The sequence below is a fragment of the Monodon monoceros genome, unplaced genomic scaffold (genome assembly GCF_005190385.1).
Source record: "Monodon monoceros isolate NGI ecotype Baffin Bay Population unplaced genomic scaffold, NGI_Narwhal_1 Super_Scaffold_13, whole genome shotgun sequence".
NCBI classification, from domain to species: domain Eukaryota; kingdom Metazoa; phylum Chordata; class Mammalia; order Artiodactyla; family Monodontidae; genus Monodon; species Monodon monoceros.
In genome coordinates, this window is record NW_021703769.1 from 1,766,111 (window position 1) to 1,782,982 (window position 16,872).

General features: G+C 59.4%; 1 protein-coding gene across 2 annotated transcripts in view; it reads right to left on the reverse strand.

Moving 5' to 3' along the window:
• Positions 1 to 10: 10 nt before the first annotated feature.
• The window catches only part of CDH4 (cadherin 4), a 558,830-nt gene continuing 541,968 nt past the window's right edge, over positions 11 to 16,872 (reverse strand). For both annotated transcript variants that reach the window (XM_029219930.1, XM_029219931.1), the window contains 8 exons: positions 15,985 to 16,170; positions 9,684 to 9,937; positions 8,982 to 9,124; positions 6,781 to 7,014; positions 5,362 to 5,595; positions 5,000 to 5,139; positions 4,388 to 4,552; positions 11 to 2,550 (listed from right to left, as the gene is read on the reverse strand). In XM_029219930.1, coding sequence (XP_029075763.1) covers positions 2,344 to 2,550; positions 4,388 to 4,552; positions 5,000 to 5,139; positions 5,362 to 5,595; positions 6,781 to 7,014; positions 8,982 to 9,124; positions 9,684 to 9,937; positions 15,985 to 16,170 — 1,563 coding nt within the window. In that variant the 3' untranslated portion in view covers positions 11 to 2,343. The remainder of the gene's footprint in view (positions 2,551 to 4,387; positions 4,553 to 4,999; positions 5,140 to 5,361; positions 5,596 to 6,780; positions 7,015 to 8,981; positions 9,125 to 9,683; positions 9,938 to 15,984; positions 16,171 to 16,872) is intronic.

The following is a 16,872-nucleotide window of genomic DNA, read 5'->3' on the forward strand; positions in this document are numbered from 1 at the left end:
CTGGCAGTGATGAGGCGAGGTGCAGGGCCTGGCAGTGATGAGGCGAGATGCAGGGCCTGGCAGTGACGAGGCGAGATGCAGGGCCTGGCAGTGATGAGGCGAGGGGCCAGGGGACCAAAGGGGGCCTCGGGATTCCAGTGAGGAGAGTTCACAGCTGTCTGGGCCCCCCACCACATTCACCCTTAGAACTTCAACTGGAGGATGAGCTTTCCAGAAACAAACAAAAACAAGGTTCCAGCTCACGTCTCACCAACCCTGACACCACCAGCAATCCTGAATAGCCACACCTTCAGACACTGGGACAATCCTCATGGGCCGCCTGACCCCGAGCGATTTGCATAGCATGGCTTCACAGGGGGGCGTCCCCCCTCTCCGGCAGGCCACGCCGCCTGCCACGTCTGGGAGACCGCAGTCTGCGTAGGGGCATCGGCATGTGACACCGGTGACCACTGCCTCCGTCCACGCGTCCCTCCCCAGGAGTCATGGACGGGGTCAGGATGGACGGAGCCCAGCACGGGCCTCCCTCAGGCCACAGGCCGGAGCCCGTCTCCCCGGCTCAGCTCAGCTCAGCTCAGCTCCGGGAGGGTGGATGGAATTAGTGATGAGTTTGGTTTGGGGAAGAACCCTGACGTCCGGGGGGACACACCCACGCGGATTGCGCACACACGTGTACACTCAAGCTCATCTTTGAGGCCGAGGCTGTTTAGAAAAGAGGATGACCATGGCACCAGGGCAGGCTGTGGGCTGGGGAGTGGATCGGAGAGAGACCCCCCGACGGAGGGCACGGGGAGCGTGTGAAACCCCGCCCCCGCCCTCCTGAGGCCTCCCCTGGCCCCAGGAGCAGGTGTGAGGTGGGGCTCCGACACCAAGTCCTGCCCGGGGCCAGTGGCAGCCCAGGCCCCTCCCTGGGGAGCCCGAGAGCAGGCAAGGATCCCCCAGGAGGTGGCTCTCCTGCCGGCCTGAGGCGCCTTCACACCCAGAATGGAGGTCCCTGGGAGATGCTGGGCGAAGGGCTGCCCCAGCGCCTCTTCTCACGCAGCCGCGGACAGACACAGCAGGGGGCTCCTTGCTGCACTGTGGAGCTGACTCTGGAGTCTGGCTTGGGAGTCAGACTGCCCCGCAGGAGGCACGGCCAGTTCTGAGAGCTCAAGCAGCTACCTGGCCCTGCAGCTGCTGGCTGCTGCCACGGGTCCAAAGGAAAGGAGACTGTTTCTGGCGGATGCGGTGAGACGCACGTGTGGGACAGATGGCACAGCGACGACGGTGCTGTCCCGGCATTCGGAGCCGACCTTAGCCGTCCACATCAGCTCACGAGCATCAGAAACTCTGGTCCAGAGGAGCAGGGCAGCGAGGAGCCCGCCAGTCCCCCCTAGTCGTCTCCAGCCTCCTGGGACCCCGGTGAGAATCGGCTCTCCCTGCAGTCCGCACGCCCCGCCGGTGGCCAGAGGCGTCCAGAGCCTTCGGGGGTTTGGACTGGTGAGTGTCCGTCGGGCCGGTTTTGCTTGTGGTTTCCTGGGACACCGTACTCTCCTGGACCAAAGGCAGTGGGGACCTGGGTGGCATTCAGGGTCACAGTTGGCCCTGGGGGAGGCCTCATGATTGGGGGGCCCTGGGGGTGGCCAAGGGCAGAGATGGGGGAGCATCAGGGACAGCCCCTGGGAACCGCAGCTGCCCAGCTATTTCCAGCATCTGGGAGTCGGGGGCGGCACACTTCTGTGGAAGCCCAGCTGTACAGCGGGCCTTTGGTCCACCGGCTTGGCCTGCCCCAGGCGGACTCGCTGCTGCAGGAGCTGAAGGTGGGGCCTCCGGCCTCGGGGACCCCCAGGGGGCCCGGGAGACCCCAACTGTGCAAGCAAAGTGTGAGCACTCAAGGCTTATGGCGTTTGGACCCCAAACTGTTTGTCAATTTTGTCAGGTGCGTCACCCACTTTTTTTCTTGATAGGAGATCGAAAAAAAGGACACATTCTCCCCAATTCCTTAATTCGTGACTTCAGAGCTGGGACTGGCCGGGGTTGGGGGCGCTCAGGACTGGCTGGGGGGACGCTCCTGAGTGTGAGGGAATCTGACATGTACCAAAAGGCACTTTCATTTTGTTTTAAACAGTGCTTCTGTCCTAGGAAATTCAGGTTCAGACAGTGCCTCTGCTCTCCTTAGTGTCGAGTCAGCTACCGCGCTGGGGGCGGCTGCGGGCTGACAAGTGTTCGTGCCAGACAGCTCAGTGCGAGGGGCGGGCGGGGACCCCTCACACACCGCCGAGTGGCGTGGCCGCGGGAGTCGGGAAGGCGCGCTGTCTGCTCCCGTACGTCCGAGCGCTGCTCTCGCCTCGTCTGGGGCGGGGCCGCTTAGTCCTCCTGGCCGCCTCCGTACATGTCCGCCAGCTTCCTGAACCTGGGCCCCCAGTCGTTCAGGTATTCGTAGTCCTGGTCCCCGGAGCTGGATGAGTCCAGGGAGCTGACGGAGCCCGCGGTGGACCCGCTGCCCTCGTAGTCGAAGACCAGCAGCGAGTCATAGGGCGGCGCCGTGGGGTCGTTGTCGGCTGCGCGGAGTCCCTGGGGGCCGTGGAGACACGGGTTAGGGTGCAGGGCGGGGGGCAGAGGGGCGCCCAGGAGCGGAGATGGGGAGGCAGGTTGGGGAGGTGCAGTGATGGGGCCTTGTATGCAGCAGGTGCTCAATAAGTGCTCCTGCGTGTCAGTGAAAGGCGCCTCAGAGGCCCGAGTAGGGGCGCAGTGTTTGCAGAATGAGCTGTGCAAGAGGCCTGGGGGCAGCGCACACAGCCAGGCGGAGGGCCGGCCGGGGCCTGTGCGAGAGGCCAGCCTCCACGAGTCCCTGGTGGTTGCCACAGGGAGGGGAACCCGGGGTGGGTGTCAAGACACCTGAAGTTGTTACCGTAACTGTGCGCGGGAGCAAGCGGGGATGTAGCAGGTGCGGCTGGAGCCCCTGCCCGTGCCCCGGCCCCTTTCCCCCAGTGCCTGATGCTGGGACCCCCGGCCAGGCCACCTCCAGCACTCTGGCCACTGGCCAAGGGTGCCCCTGGCAGCTCCCACCCGGGGACCGTGGGAGGGGTGGACACACCTCCCCGCTCCCTCCCCCCGGGGGGCGGGACAGCTTGGAGGGCTCCCCGCGGGCTCCAGGGGTCTCCCGCAGGACGGCCCGGGGGCCTGTGCTGGTCACTGCCTAAGCCTGCCCTCCTTAGGGAACCTTTTCCATTATTCAGTACGGAATGGTTGGTCGTTTCCATTTTTGCTTTCCTCTAGGTTGTTTAAAAGTGGGCCTTTGATTGTCGATCAGGGAGGACGTAGTTTAAAAAATTTTATTACACTGTAGATGGTAAATGTTGTCTAAGCTGAATCGGCTTTTGGGCAGTCATAAAAATTTCATTTACGGCCTGAGACACGGTCTGTTTCGGGGAATGTTCTGAGAAATCTCTTTTGTGTCTCTGCCAAACCACTCCCTGGGTTCTATTCTGTTTAAATAAATCCTTTTAAAGTCCGGTTCTGACACAGGTGGAGAAAGCAGTGTTGTCAGCCCCTCTCAAAGTACAGTCGTGTTAGAGATGGGTGGTAAATCCGCAGGGACCCACGCTGGCTACACGGGGCACGGAAGGCATCCCGTCTGTGGGAGCCACGGTGGGCGCGGAGGTACTGGCTGCCCGGGCCACAGCAGCTGGCGGTGGGGGAGAGCGTCTGGGGTGCAGCCACGCGCCCTGGCTCGTGCTGTCCCTCGGCTTTACCGCACAGGAGGATGGGAGCAGAGGTGGGAGGCGCGCTCTTGACGCCCTTGGACGTGTCAGTTGGGCACCTTGGGCTCAGCTTCAAGAGGTGGGTCAGCTTTTCTTGCCAAGGGGATGATCAAAGGGACGCCGTTGGCTGGGACTCTGATGCTACATGGTCTCCAGAGCCCAGGCGTTAGGATGGGTGACACGGCCATGTGGTCAGGTGGCAGCTCTGGAATGATGCTCACCTCCCAGGCTGTCCCCGGTGCCCTGTGTGTGTGTGGAGTGGGGAGGGGGCGGCCTGCGCGTCTGGTCATCGGGGCTGAGTGGACACTGCGGAGGCCTCTCCCGATCGCTGCAGACAGGAGTCTGGGGTCAGAGCCACCTTGCTGGTCCCCTTCCTGTTCTTGCCTGGACTGTGGCCTCAGATTCCAACAGTCTTGCTAAGCCCTGCGTGTTTGTCCTCACCGGGGGCGGGGGCAGGTTAGTCCTTCTGCAGCGGGGATACTAAACCGAGGAGCTCGGCCCAGGGCTCCCCGCCGGCGGCAGCAGCACGGCCGGCGTGAACCCAGGTCTGGATCTACCTGCTCAGCCCAGCACCGGGCCCCAGGGAAGCGGGCTGCTTCTTGTCTGTGTTAGCAGGTCTGCGCCCCCGGCACTGCCGGGCTACCCACCTCGCTGATGAAGTCCCCGATGTCTCCTGGGTGGGGCACCACCGGCCTGGCCGGGTACTGGGGCTCGGCGCCCACCGGCCGCTCGTCCACCCGCCGCACCCCGGGGGCCTTGCTCAGCACATGCTCCATGGCCTCCGGCTGCTGCAGCTGGCTGAGGTCGTAGTCCTGGGGGGGCGGGCAGGGGAGTCAGGAAAGGCAGTCCGGGTAGGGGGCGTACCAGGCAGAGACACCAGATAAATCGTGGGGCGCGTCCTCATCATGTTCTGTGATGGGGCACTGACCATATCCATTGACCTATTCCGGGCCCCCCGGGCGCCCCCCGTCCTGGCCCCTCACCTGGTCTGTCCTTCCTGAAATGCTCACCCCACCTCTGTTCATCCGAATCCTGCCCGTCCTCAAGGCACATGTGGGGTCTGTGCCCCCTGCTGCCTTCCCCCTGGGGTCCACCCCTTCCCCATCCGCTCAGCTGCCACCACATTCCTCGTGTGTTCCTGGGAACGCCCACTCCACGGGGGGTGGTCACTAAGCTTTTATGGGCTAAGGCTCGCCCTGAGTCCCCAGTGACCAGCTGGGCAGCGCCCCAGGCCCACCCTCCCCGGGCGCGGGCCTCACCTGGTCCTCCTCGCCGCCTCCTTCCTCGTCGTACTTGAGGATGTTGTCGCGCACGTCGTCCTCGGGGTCGATGAGCAGCTGCTTCGTGTGCCGCTCCTTCTCCCGCCGCCTCCTCCACACGACGAACAGCAGGACCATGGCTGTGGGGCGGGGGCACCCGTGAGCAGGTGTGCGTGTGTCCGCACGAGGGCGCATGCGCGGGAGGGTGCGCACGTGTGGCTGCGAGTGCCTGTGTCTGCTAGCGGGCACCCGGTTGGGCTGGGCTTCTGGAAGTCTCCTGGCAGGTAGAGTGGGGCCAGGAGATGGGGCCGTGGGCAGACCCGGGCCCCTCCACCCGCCACCCCAGGACCAGCCGCACTCACTGAGCAGGACGACGATGCAGCCGAGGATGGCCACGATGGCGCCCGTGCCCAGCCCGGCTGCTGCCACCGCGCCCACGGTGGTGCAGTCGCCATTCTCGTCGCACGGGCACACCTTGACTTTGATGATGGACGTATTGGACAGGGGCGGGTTCCCCGAGTCCGTGACGACGATGGGGACGTCGTACACTCCGGCCTCCAGGTACAGGGTGCGCAGGCTGAGCTGGGCGTAGTCACCTGGCGCGAGTGACGGGACGGGCTCCACTCACTGAGCAGCCCGCCCTCCCTTCTGAGCGAGACTAACGGAGGCAAAGACTGATAGTGGAAACATCCAACACGCCTGCTTGGCTAAGACACACGTAGACGTGCGCACATGTGCGCACACACACCCTGCATCGTACCATAAGGCTGAGACGTTGGCAATTCAAGAATAGAGCAGTTGGACTTCCCTGGTGGCGCAGTGGTTAAGAATCCGCCTGCCAATGCAGGGGACGCGGGTTCGAGCCCTGGTGCGGGAAGATCCTACATGCTGCGGAGCAACTAAGTCCATGCGCCACAACTACTGAGCCTGCGCTCTAGAGCCTGCGTGCTGCAACTACTGAGCCCATGTGCCACAACTACAGAAGCCCAGGTGCCTAGAGCCCATGCTCCGCAATGAGAGAAGCCACCGCAATGAGAAGCCCACGCACTGCCATGAAGAGCAGCCCCCGCTCGCCGCAACTAGAGAAAAGCCCGCGCGCAGCAACGAAAACCCAACACAGCCCAGAAAAAAATAAAAGAGAAATAGAGCAGTTACAACACGAAGAATGATGAAATTATTTCCTTAACATATAAAGAGTTCGACCAAATCAATTAGAAAATAACTCCATTTTCAAAGAAAAATAGGCAAGGACGTTGAACAGGTGGTTCACAGAAGCAACAAATGGCCAATAAATATATGAAAAAATGCCCACTGGTAGTCAAAAGATACAAGTGGAAACAGTGATTTTCGCTAAAAGAATTGGAAAAATGCTTTTTAAAACAATATTCAGTGTTGGTAAGGGCTTGGGGAACAAGCAAATGCTATCAGAACTTCAGAACTTGGATGCCTTTTCTACCAAGGCCACAGCTAGGAAAGTGCCCTCAGGAAATATGTTGGTTATGGTCCGTCCCATCATTTGGTGATGGCATAGGAAGTGGTCTGGAGTTACAGCCACTGGGATGGTCAAGGCTGAGCTTGTTAAAATGATGAGATTGGGGCCTGCTCTGGGGGCCTCCTTGGCGGCCGAGCCCCGGAGCAGGCAGGGGCCCCCACCCCACAGGAAGGGGCTGCGCGACCCTCCTGTGAAGGGGTGACGGGCCCCTGGGGGCCTGCACCCTAGACTCAGTCTGATTTTCCCACTGGCAGGGGTGCCAGTGGGCTGGTGCCCGAGGCAGGCTTACCATTGAGGCGGGTGATGGTCCAGTTCTTCCGCACGCTCGCTGGAACGAAGGGCAGCTCGAAGACGTAGGGGCCGATGTTGGGGTCGACGTCCGCGTCAGCCGCCGTGATGTTGATGGTGTTCAGGCTGGGCTTCTCGCAGATCTGCGCCTCCTTGGGCAGCAGCTCGGGGGCGTTGTCATTGATGTCGATGAGATAGATCTGGAGGGTCCCGGTGCCGCTGGCCGGAGGGATCCCTGTGGGCCGGACACGGGTGATCACACGGGTCACTCCTGGGCTCCATGACCACAGACGTACAGTGTGCATGGGACCACGCCCCAGCCCCACCCAGGACGGACCCCAGCCCCACCCAGGACGGACCCCAGCCCCCCCCAGGACAGACCCCCCCTCCCCCCCCGGACAGACCCCAGCCCCACCCAGGAGGGACCCCCAGCCCCACCCAGGACGGACCCCAGCCCCACCCAGGATGGACCCCCCAGCCCCACCCAGGACGGACCCCAGCTGACCACAGCCCCACATGCACAGACACTCTGCCATATGACATATGCAGCCACTCAGCTGCACACACACAGGAACTGCACACACCTGCCCACGTGTGGCTGTCCTGTCCCCAACCCCCCCCCCCCGCCCCCGCCCTGCCAACACCCAGCCCCTGCCTCGGCCCAGGTGCACAGTGGGGGTGGACCAGCGCTGAGTGGCCGGAGGTGGCCTGTCTGTCCTCCGTGTTCTGACCGTGGCCCTGCCCTTTGATGGCAACTCTGACCCCGTCATTGACGACTGCGTTTCTTGGCTGAGGCAGGCAGAGCATGTAAGACATCCATCCCATAGTGCGTCTGTGATCTCCCAGGAAATGCATCAAAGCACGTTCAAGGCGACGCAGCTTGGTGCCTGATGTGATAGGTGGCCGATGACACAGCTCACAGTCATGAGAAGCACAGACGGGTTCTATTAATGCGAGCGGGACTTGTGCTCCGTTTCTGGTGTCTTCCTCGTGCTTTCCACTGCTCTGGCCACCGGTGCATTAAAATCACGTTCTAATCTAATCTCAGTGCTCTAGCTGCTGCTCAGAGCAGCTTTCCCCGACCAGGGCCTGGCACTCATCGTGGCTGGCTGAGGGGCTGGGCCTCTGTGGATCCCGCGGGGTGAGGGAGGTGGGCAGGGGGCTGCGGGATGGTCACCAGGTCCCAGCTTCCAGCTGCTGTTGACCAAACCTTTGTGCAGCGGCTACTCTAGCTCCTGAAGCTTTATTTATGCAGCTGATCCCAGAACCCACGTGGCATGGGCCTGGCACGGGGCCTTTGTGAGTGCCCTTTCCTGACTCCGGGACGCCCCTCCCCGCCCCATGTTCCCCTGGCTTGTTCTTCTAATCCTGCAGGTCCTGGACCCACAGCAGGTCACTCATAGAAGTGCAGCAGGAGACCCCGGCCACTCTCCCATCCTCCATTTGGTTCTTTTCTGGCACCTCCCGTTCCCTGAAATTGTCTGGCTGGCTTGTTTCACACTCGTCTCCCTGGGGCAGAGACTGCTGAGTTGTTCCTAATATCCATTTCCTCTTTGTTCCTTAATAAAAGAACTGAAGCCCCAAACTTTACCTGGGCTCATCACTGCCCAACCAGAAGACGACATTCCTCAGCATCCCTTGCAGTGAGACGTGGCTTCGTGACTGAATTCTGGCTTTCATGAGCTGTGAGTGGAAGTCCTTAGAAGGGCTGGGATGTGCCCTTGGCCTCCCCCTCCTCCTGTTTGCCAGAATGTGGTCACGATGGCTGGAGCAACAGCAGCTGCTCTGGGCCATATGCTGCAGCTTGCCAAGGACACGGGAGTGGCCAGAGTGAGCTTGGTTTCTCATACCTGACCCTGGGCTGCCTGCTTCCAGTCTTCTTCTATGTGGCAGAAAGTAAACCTCCATCTTGTTAAGATTGCTATAATTATTATGCAGACAAACCTGGTTCAAGCTGACACACTGGCCTCTAGAATGTCACCCATGCAAAGGAGAAGGCTCTTGTCTGTTTTGCTCACTGATGGATAGAGCCTGGCACATGGCAGGAGCCCAGGGAGCTGTAACAGTGGTAGTAACAGTGCCCAGCTCCCCTGGCGCCCACACGAGCAAATGACCTGGGCGCCTGCATCAATGAAGCACCAAGCCCAGGGCTTCGAATGGGCGAGGGCGGGCCCCCCTGTGTCTCCCTGCCCCTGGGCGCACCGTTGTCAGCTGCCAGGAAGGTGGCCTCATAGGCGTTGTTTTTGACGTAGAGAGACTCGCGGTCGAGGACGGCCGCCGTGCTGATCTGACCGTTGGTGGCATTAATGTGCAGCCAGTTCGCTGGGTCCGACAGCTTTGAGTATCTGTGGGGGAGGGAGGGGAGGGGTGAGGCGAGGGGCTGGGGGAGCCCCTCCTGGCCGCCCTCCTGCCGAGCTCGCGCGGGGTGGGGGTGGGCATCCTTCCCTGAAGCCCTGCACGGGGTCCTCCCACGCGGGACGGTGACAACGGTGGCTGGAAGTCTCCAAGGAGAACGGGCTATTTAACCTCACAAGGACCCTGGGAGGCAGATTCTCCCATCGCCCCCTTTACAGGCGGGGAGACGGAGGGGCAGAGGGGGCCAGTGACTCACAGAAATCATAAGCGCAGGAGCGTCAAGCGGGGTCAGGACCCAGCCTGACTCTAGATGCGGCTGAATGTCCTTCAAGCTTTTCCCACCGTCTCGTGTCAGGGCAGCCTGGCGGCCGGTGATGCCAGCTGTCCCCAGACTGGGCTTCCCTGCCTGGGGACACCACAAGTCGGGGATGCCCCTAAGCACCCACCCGGGACTTTCTGGGTTGCAGGTTTCACTGGGCATTCAGGACTCTTCTCTATGGAAGACGGGGCTCCCCTTTCCCAGGGCCCGAGGGTGCTCTGTGGGCCCACCTCACGGCCTGCTGCATGAACCGGTCAGGGTCCACTGCTGAAAACGTGGTTAGCACGGTGCCGGTGGGCACGCCCTCCTCCAGGCGGATCAGCTTGTGGTTCGAGGGGAAGTAGGGGGCCTCGTTGATGTCCATGACTGAGATGGTCACCCCTGCCGTGGACTGGAAGGACATCTGGATCCCGCTGGCCAGGGGCGCCTGGTTGGACACCATCACGGTCAGCATGAACGCTCTGTTCAGCTCATAGTCGACCGCCTGGAATGAGAGGTGCCGGGACGGGGAGCTGGCTTAGGTGCCCGCGAGGCTGTCAGGGAGGGTGGTGCCCGTGGGGCTGCTTGGTCTGCACCCGCCCTGCTCTGGGCCCAGGAGGTCAGTCCCGAGGGGTGCCGTCCCCCAGCTTCCCACGTCATGGAGTGGCAGTAGCTGGGCTCCTCGGGGGATACGGCTCCTGCCAGGCACACCTCCTAGCCAGCGGCTCTGGCACTCATCAAGCATTGGGAGTGCGGGGGCCCCACCCTGCTCCCTGCAGCCTGGCAGGTCGAGGCCCTGGCTCTTGTCCGTCCAGGGTGCCTCACCAGGTGTGGTGGGTGGAAGGGTGGCCTCCAAGGATACGTCCCTCTGGGACCTGTGACTGTGACCTTTGGCAAATAGGGTTTTTGTAGATGTAATGAAGTTAAAGGTCTTGAGAGGGAGTCACCCTGGATTGAGGTGGCCCCCGATTCAAGCTTGGGTGCCCTATGAGTTAGGGGAGGGAGACTGGAGGCACAGAAAGGGGCCAGGTGAAGACAGGCACAGGCTGGGGTGATGCAGCTCCGAGCCAGGGATGGCCAGCAACCCCCAGAAGCTGGACGGGGCAGGAGGGATCCTCCCAGAACCTCCAGAGGGAGCACGCCCCCCCCCCCCCCAATGCCTTGCTTTTGGATGTCTGGCCTCCAGAGCTGTGAGAGAGCATCCTTCAGTTGTCCTAACCCACCTGGTCTGTGGTAAGTTGCTACAGCAGCCCCAGGACACCAACACACCAGGTCTCACGGAGCCCCCTCACCTCTGTGCATGGCCCTTGCATGACCATTCTCTCCAGTTGACACACACTTTGGGGGTGTCAGGATCCTGGCTGATAAATGCTAGTATGGTTCTATTGTCTATAGTTATAGGGTCTATGGGGTACGATCAGTCTCTGGGGGTATTCTTCACATTTTGAGGGGGGATGGAAGCTGTACGGAAGCACTTGGGGCCCCGAGATGTGTAATTATTCCTGGCAAAGCTTGCAACAGTCTCACTAGAAAACAAGCAACACAGCACACTGCAACTGCATTTGAACAGTTCTGCTTAGACACATGCGAAGATCACGTGCTCAAGGATATTCACTGAGGTATCATCTGTATCATTCATAGAGGAGATATACTGCTGTCAACTCAGGCACCCATAGCATTGGCTGGGTGGATGGGCTGCATCCGCACAGTGGGGACATTTGCAGCTGTAAGAAAGAACCAGGAAGATACACGTGGGAACGGAGAGATCTCCAGGATCGACTGGTGAGCAGAAAAGGCAACATCCATTGCAGGCTGCCTCTTGTGTGAAAGGGGGAGAGGAACATGAATTTGCATATGTATCTGCTCAAATTTGCAAAAAGAAATGCTGAAAGGATAAACCAAAAACTCATAAAACAGTCACCCGTGAGCAGAGGGAAGGAATAAGGGTGGAGGGAACGTCTGGAGGTGTGAGTTTGCTGTGTATGTTTTGCCACATAGCTTTGATTTTAGAGCCATGTAAAATCTTACATTCTCACATTTTAGGTATTACAAGTAAACTTGTATATATAAAGCAATCTCTGAAAATCAGAAACAAACTGAGTTAAATTAACTATATATCGATGGTAATATAACTCCCAAGAAAATAATGATTTCTCGTGACTGGGACAGCATTTAGACGGTAAGTCCTTCATGGGATTTATTCTAAGGACAAGAGTTATTGCAAAGAAATCTTAAATTCATTTGGTCTGCTTGCTGTTGGCAGGGATTTTGGATTTGTTATTTTTTAAGCTTTTTATGTATAATTGGCTCTCTATATCCATGGGTTCCACATCCGTGGATTTAACCAACCACAGATTGAATACATTTGAAAAAAATTTCAGAAATTTAAAACCTGAATTTGCCTCACACAGGCAACAATTTACACAGCACTGACATGGTATTAGGTATAAATTACACGGGAGAGTGTGTGTAGGTTATATGCAAATATTCAGTTGGCCAAAAAGTTCTCATGGAAAAACCCGAACGAACTTTTTTGGCCAACCTGATACTATGCCATTTTGTATAAGGGACTTGAGCATCTGTGGATTTTGGTACCTACCTGTGGGGGTGTGTGTCCCGGAACCAATCCCCCGTGGATACCGAGGGGTGATTGTATACTGTAGGTTAAAGTAAATCAGCAATTATCTTACTGTTGTTAGGAACCAAGATTTTCAGTGTAAGAGAAACGAGATCAAGTGTAAAATCAACAAAGGTAAGTAAAACCCTCCAGTGTTCAATTTGGATGAAATGATCATGTGAATCGGTGAAGTAACTTTGAGGTGGTCAGGAAGCACATGCACTGAAGTGTCACTTCTTCGCTCTGCCCTGACAACGTCCAGTAGCGATGGCAGCAGCCACAGTGAGCACCTCTCGCGTCTGGACGTTGGTTTCTAAGTACCACTCCTCGCTAGAGGAATGGCCCGTCCAGATGTGAGGCAAGAAACCAGCAAGACGAACCTGGGCTGTGCACTCGGGTCCCAACACAAGGATGTAGCAGAAGCACCCAGAACCAGCTGCCGGAGGCGCCCCCAGCCAGAGGTCAAGACCCGCACCAGGTGCAGCTGAGCGCAGCACGCCGGGCGCACGGACCTGCACCGCCTTAGCCGTGACGAGGAAGTGAAAAACGCAAGCTCACCCACTGCTTTTGGATTTACCCAGGTCCTCATCTCTGGAATCTGTGGATAGTCACCTTCCCTGGCAAAAGGGGACTTTGCAGGCACGATGAAGGTAAGGGTCTTGAGCTGGGAGGTGGTCCTGGATAACCCAGGTGGGCCCTACGTGCCGTCACAGGGTCGTTCCGGGCTCCTGACCTCCAGAAAAGCGCGAGGGTAAACGCGTGTCGTGTTACACAATTGTTAACGGCAGCCGTAACACCTGGATGCAGGTGGTGACAATGCCTGTTGCTGGCTCACCAGTTCTGCTCTGAGAATCGGAAGTATGGGTGGAGAATGAAGCCTCGTTCTCGCCTTTTCTGCTGAGCTGCGTTAATTTCACGTTCCTATGTAGTGGCTTAAAACAACACGGATTTGTTATCTTACAGTTCTGGGGGCCAGAAGCCAAAAGTCTGTGCTGCTGGGCTACGGTCGGGGTGTGGGCAGGGCTGGCTGCCTCTGAAGGCTCCTGGACGCCTTTTCTGGCTCCGTCCGAGAGGCGCCTGTGCCCTCGGCCCCTCCCTCCGTCCTCAGAGCGGCAACGCGGCACCTTCCAGTCTGTCTCTCTCAGACCTCTGCTGCAGCCTCACGTCTCCTCTGACTCTGGTCCTCGTGCGTCACTCTTCTAAGGGCCCCGCGATTACTTGGGGGCCCCCCAGGACTATCCAGGGCAACCTCCCATCTCAAGATCCTTAACTTCTTCACATCTGCAAAGTGCCCTTTGCCACATATGCACAGATTTGGGAGACTGGGACCTGGGTGGGCGTCTTTGCGTGGGCGTTGTTCTGACAGCTGCAGGCCTGCATTTCAGCATCATCACAGGGCTCTTTTATATAGAAGCATTCTAGCCGAGGACTGTACAAGGAATGATAGGATTGTAAAGCACCATTTTATACCGCCTAATGAAGAAATGAACTTGGCAATGACCATCGACATGATGAAACCAACAGATGGGGGCTGGTGGAGAGTTGTGTTTTTGCAGACTGCTTGCCGGTCATAACGGGGAGGAGCCAACTCCACGGTGATGGGAGCGGCCTGTCAGCACCGGAGCCCACTGGTCAGGCTCAGATGGCTGTGCACGGGACAGCCAGACTTCTCACCGCGGAAGGGCCCTTCAGGTCTGCAGCCCTGGTTACAGGAAGAGCAGAGAGCAAGAGACCAGATACACCGAGAGGAAGCGATAGGACAGATTCAGCACCGCGGACCCTGCGTTTGTGACAGGTCAGAGGTGGGGGAATATTCTAGATTATGAGAGATTCAAGAGATGGCACAACCGAATGCAACGTGGGGACCCTGGTTGGATCCAGATTTGAAAAACCATACCATAAAGAGACACCTGGAAAATTAAGGGCAATTAAATGTAGACTCAGGGCTTCCCTGGTGGCGCAGTGGTCGAGAGTCCGCCTGCCGATGCAGGGGACGCGGGTTCGTGCCCCGGTCCGGGAGGATCCCACATGCCGGGGAGCGGCTGGGCCCGTGAGCCATGGCTGCTGAGCCTGCGCGTCCGGAGCCTGTGCTCCGCAACGGGAGGGGCCACAGCAGCGAGAGGCCCGCGTACCGCAAAAAAAAAAAAAAAAGTAGACTCATATTGGAGATCACGGAGGCGTGGCTGTCTGTCTCAGGTGCTGGAACGGTTGTAGCTGTGTGAGCAGAGGTCCTGGAGTTACAAGCACACTGCAGCAAAACATGGATGGAGCGACATGGCAGCACGCTAGTAACTGTGAAACTGAAGTGGCAGGTGAGGGTACACCCGTCTCTCTTACTTCTAGGTGTGCTTGGAAACGTTTGTGATAAATGGTGTGACACATCTCTGCTCAGAGGGGAACTGATCGCCTCGTGGGACCAGTTGTCCTGCGAGCCCTGGGGGTGCTGGTGATGGGGCCGTGCTGCCCTGCCTGCTGCTCGCCTGGCCGGGAGGCGCCTCCGCTCCTCTGGCCCAGCCCTGCCCCATCGCTGGGCTCCCACTGCAGCTCAGCCTTGATTTTTGTGAATACTTACCGTCATACACCTGGTGCATCAAACCCATGCCTTCTCAGCGCCTGCTACTAAGTAAGGTATTGAGCACGAGAAGAGTTTACTATAAAGTAAGTAACGGTGCTGAGTGGGCGTGGAAAGGGGACGGAGACGAGGCTCCCGAAGGTGCAGTGCCTGCCCGACGGGAAGGCCTGGAGGTGGCAGCAGAGATCGGGGTTCCGGGCCGACACTTTCGTCGTCCTCCCCGCCGTGCCCCGGCTCACCTTGCGGGAGCCCCCGTCCTCTGCCGCCGTGGCCTCCTCACCTGCTGAGGAGTGGGTGTTACCTGCAGAGCCCCCGGAGCCCCGGTGAGAAGCCACGGCCCTCCCTGGCGCTTGCCTCTTCGTGGCTGAGGCCCCGCCGCCCACCCCGCGCCGAGAAGTAAGCAGCTGCCAGGCCTCCAGCCCCTCCCCCGGGGCTCCGAGTGCTGGCGGGGGATGGGGGCGACTCCACTTAAATATACTGCTTCACAAAATCACAGTGCTTGTGCCTCTGAAGAAGTCACTAAAGGAAGTGGTCCTTCTCCCATATTTATCCATTCGTGTCCCTGGAGGACAGGGAATAATGCTACGTGTCATGCATTAAAAATTGTGTCGCCAGTCTGAGTGAGGACACCTTCCAGGAAGATTATGGCCAACGGAAGTCTGTTGGAGGGCAAAACAAAACATATTGGTAACAGAGAAATCAGTGAGTAATTTGCTCCAACAGTTTCAATCAGAGGCCAGACAGCCTCACTGGGCCTCCGCTCAGCTGCCTCCCCCACGTATGGCCACGACCCTTCGCTCAAAGCCCAGGGGCCGGGTCTGCACCCTGAGGGGAGCAGCCCAGCGTGGGTGCAGGCTCGTGGGGCAGGGCCGGGGGCGCACCAGTGCACGTGGGGGAGGCTTGGGGTGAAGTGTTTTCGCTGAGCCTTGCTGGGAGCTGCAGAGGCTACCGCGACCCCCGAACTGGCCTGCTCCCGCTGTTCCTGCCACCCTGACCCTCCGGGCACCTGGGGCACCGCTCACTCACTGCCTCGGGCAAAGCCTTGTCGCCGCCCGGCCGGGAAGCAGAAGAGGCTGATTCTTGGCCTCTGAGCTTCAGAAGCTGAGGGCCAGGTGCGAGGGAGGAGATGGGAGAGTTATCTTTTGGGGGGTGGGTGGCAGGTCAGGCCTGCAGAGTCCCTGGGGTCACGTGACTGGTCCTGCTGAGGCTGCCTCTGCCCCTGGCAGGTCGGGCGCAGTCCTTTGCCCTTGGACACTGGGGTGGCACGCACTGAACCCGAATATCACTCTTGTTACGTCTGCCTCAGGGCACGTGGCGGGGGCGGAGCTCGGGGAGCCCAGCAGGAGGCGAGGTGAGCACCCACCTTCACCACGGTGACCATGCCCTCGTTGGTGACGGGGTCCGTGCGGACGCTGAAGTGGCCCGAGGGGTCCCCGCTGATGATGTGGTAGACAGCGTTCCAGTTCGGGGAGTGGGGCTGATCTCGGTCCATCACAGTGAGGTTTGCGACCACCATCTCCACCCGGTTTTCGGGGACTTGCCCTTCGTACTGCGAAGTGTAAGAAAAGGCAACATTACGAACCCGTGTGGGAGGCTGGAGAGGCTGGAGAGGCTCTCTGCTGACCCTGGGGGGGCCTCTGCTTCCAGCTGCTCCCAGACACGGGGACTCCCACAGGTTGGCCCATCCCATGTCCGTGCCGACGAGGTGGAGTCTAGAGAGGGCTCTGCTTCCTCCAGCTGAGGCCCAGCAAAGCCCGAGGCTCACCTGCACGTACCCACCTCCAAACTAATCCCTGCCTATGCACGCACGCACGCACGCATGCACGCATGCCAGGCCCCCCTCCTAAATCCCCTTCAAGCCCTTCCCATAGGCAGCAGGGGACCAATGCAAATACCTGGGGCTTGCAAGAGACTATAAAAATGTGCTTACAAAATGGGAAACGAAGAGGGGTGCGGACGCAGCTGCAGAGGGCTTCCCGAGCTGAACCATCTCTGGGCTCCTGCCGTGCCGGTGGTCCCCGACACGGGCTTGGGGCCTGGGGTCAGCAGCTGCAGATGTGCAGATGACCAAACACAGAGCCTCAACCCTTTCTTTCCTGCCGCAGCAGTGAGGGCTGCAAACCACGCCCATCGGTGAGTGGGGTTCACGTGGCCGCAGTAGTTACGGGCAGGCAAAGACTGTGTGCGTGGCGGGGCGTGTTGGTGCTGGTGTCGAGGTGGTGATGGAAATCTGAGCACCTCTCAGCAGGCG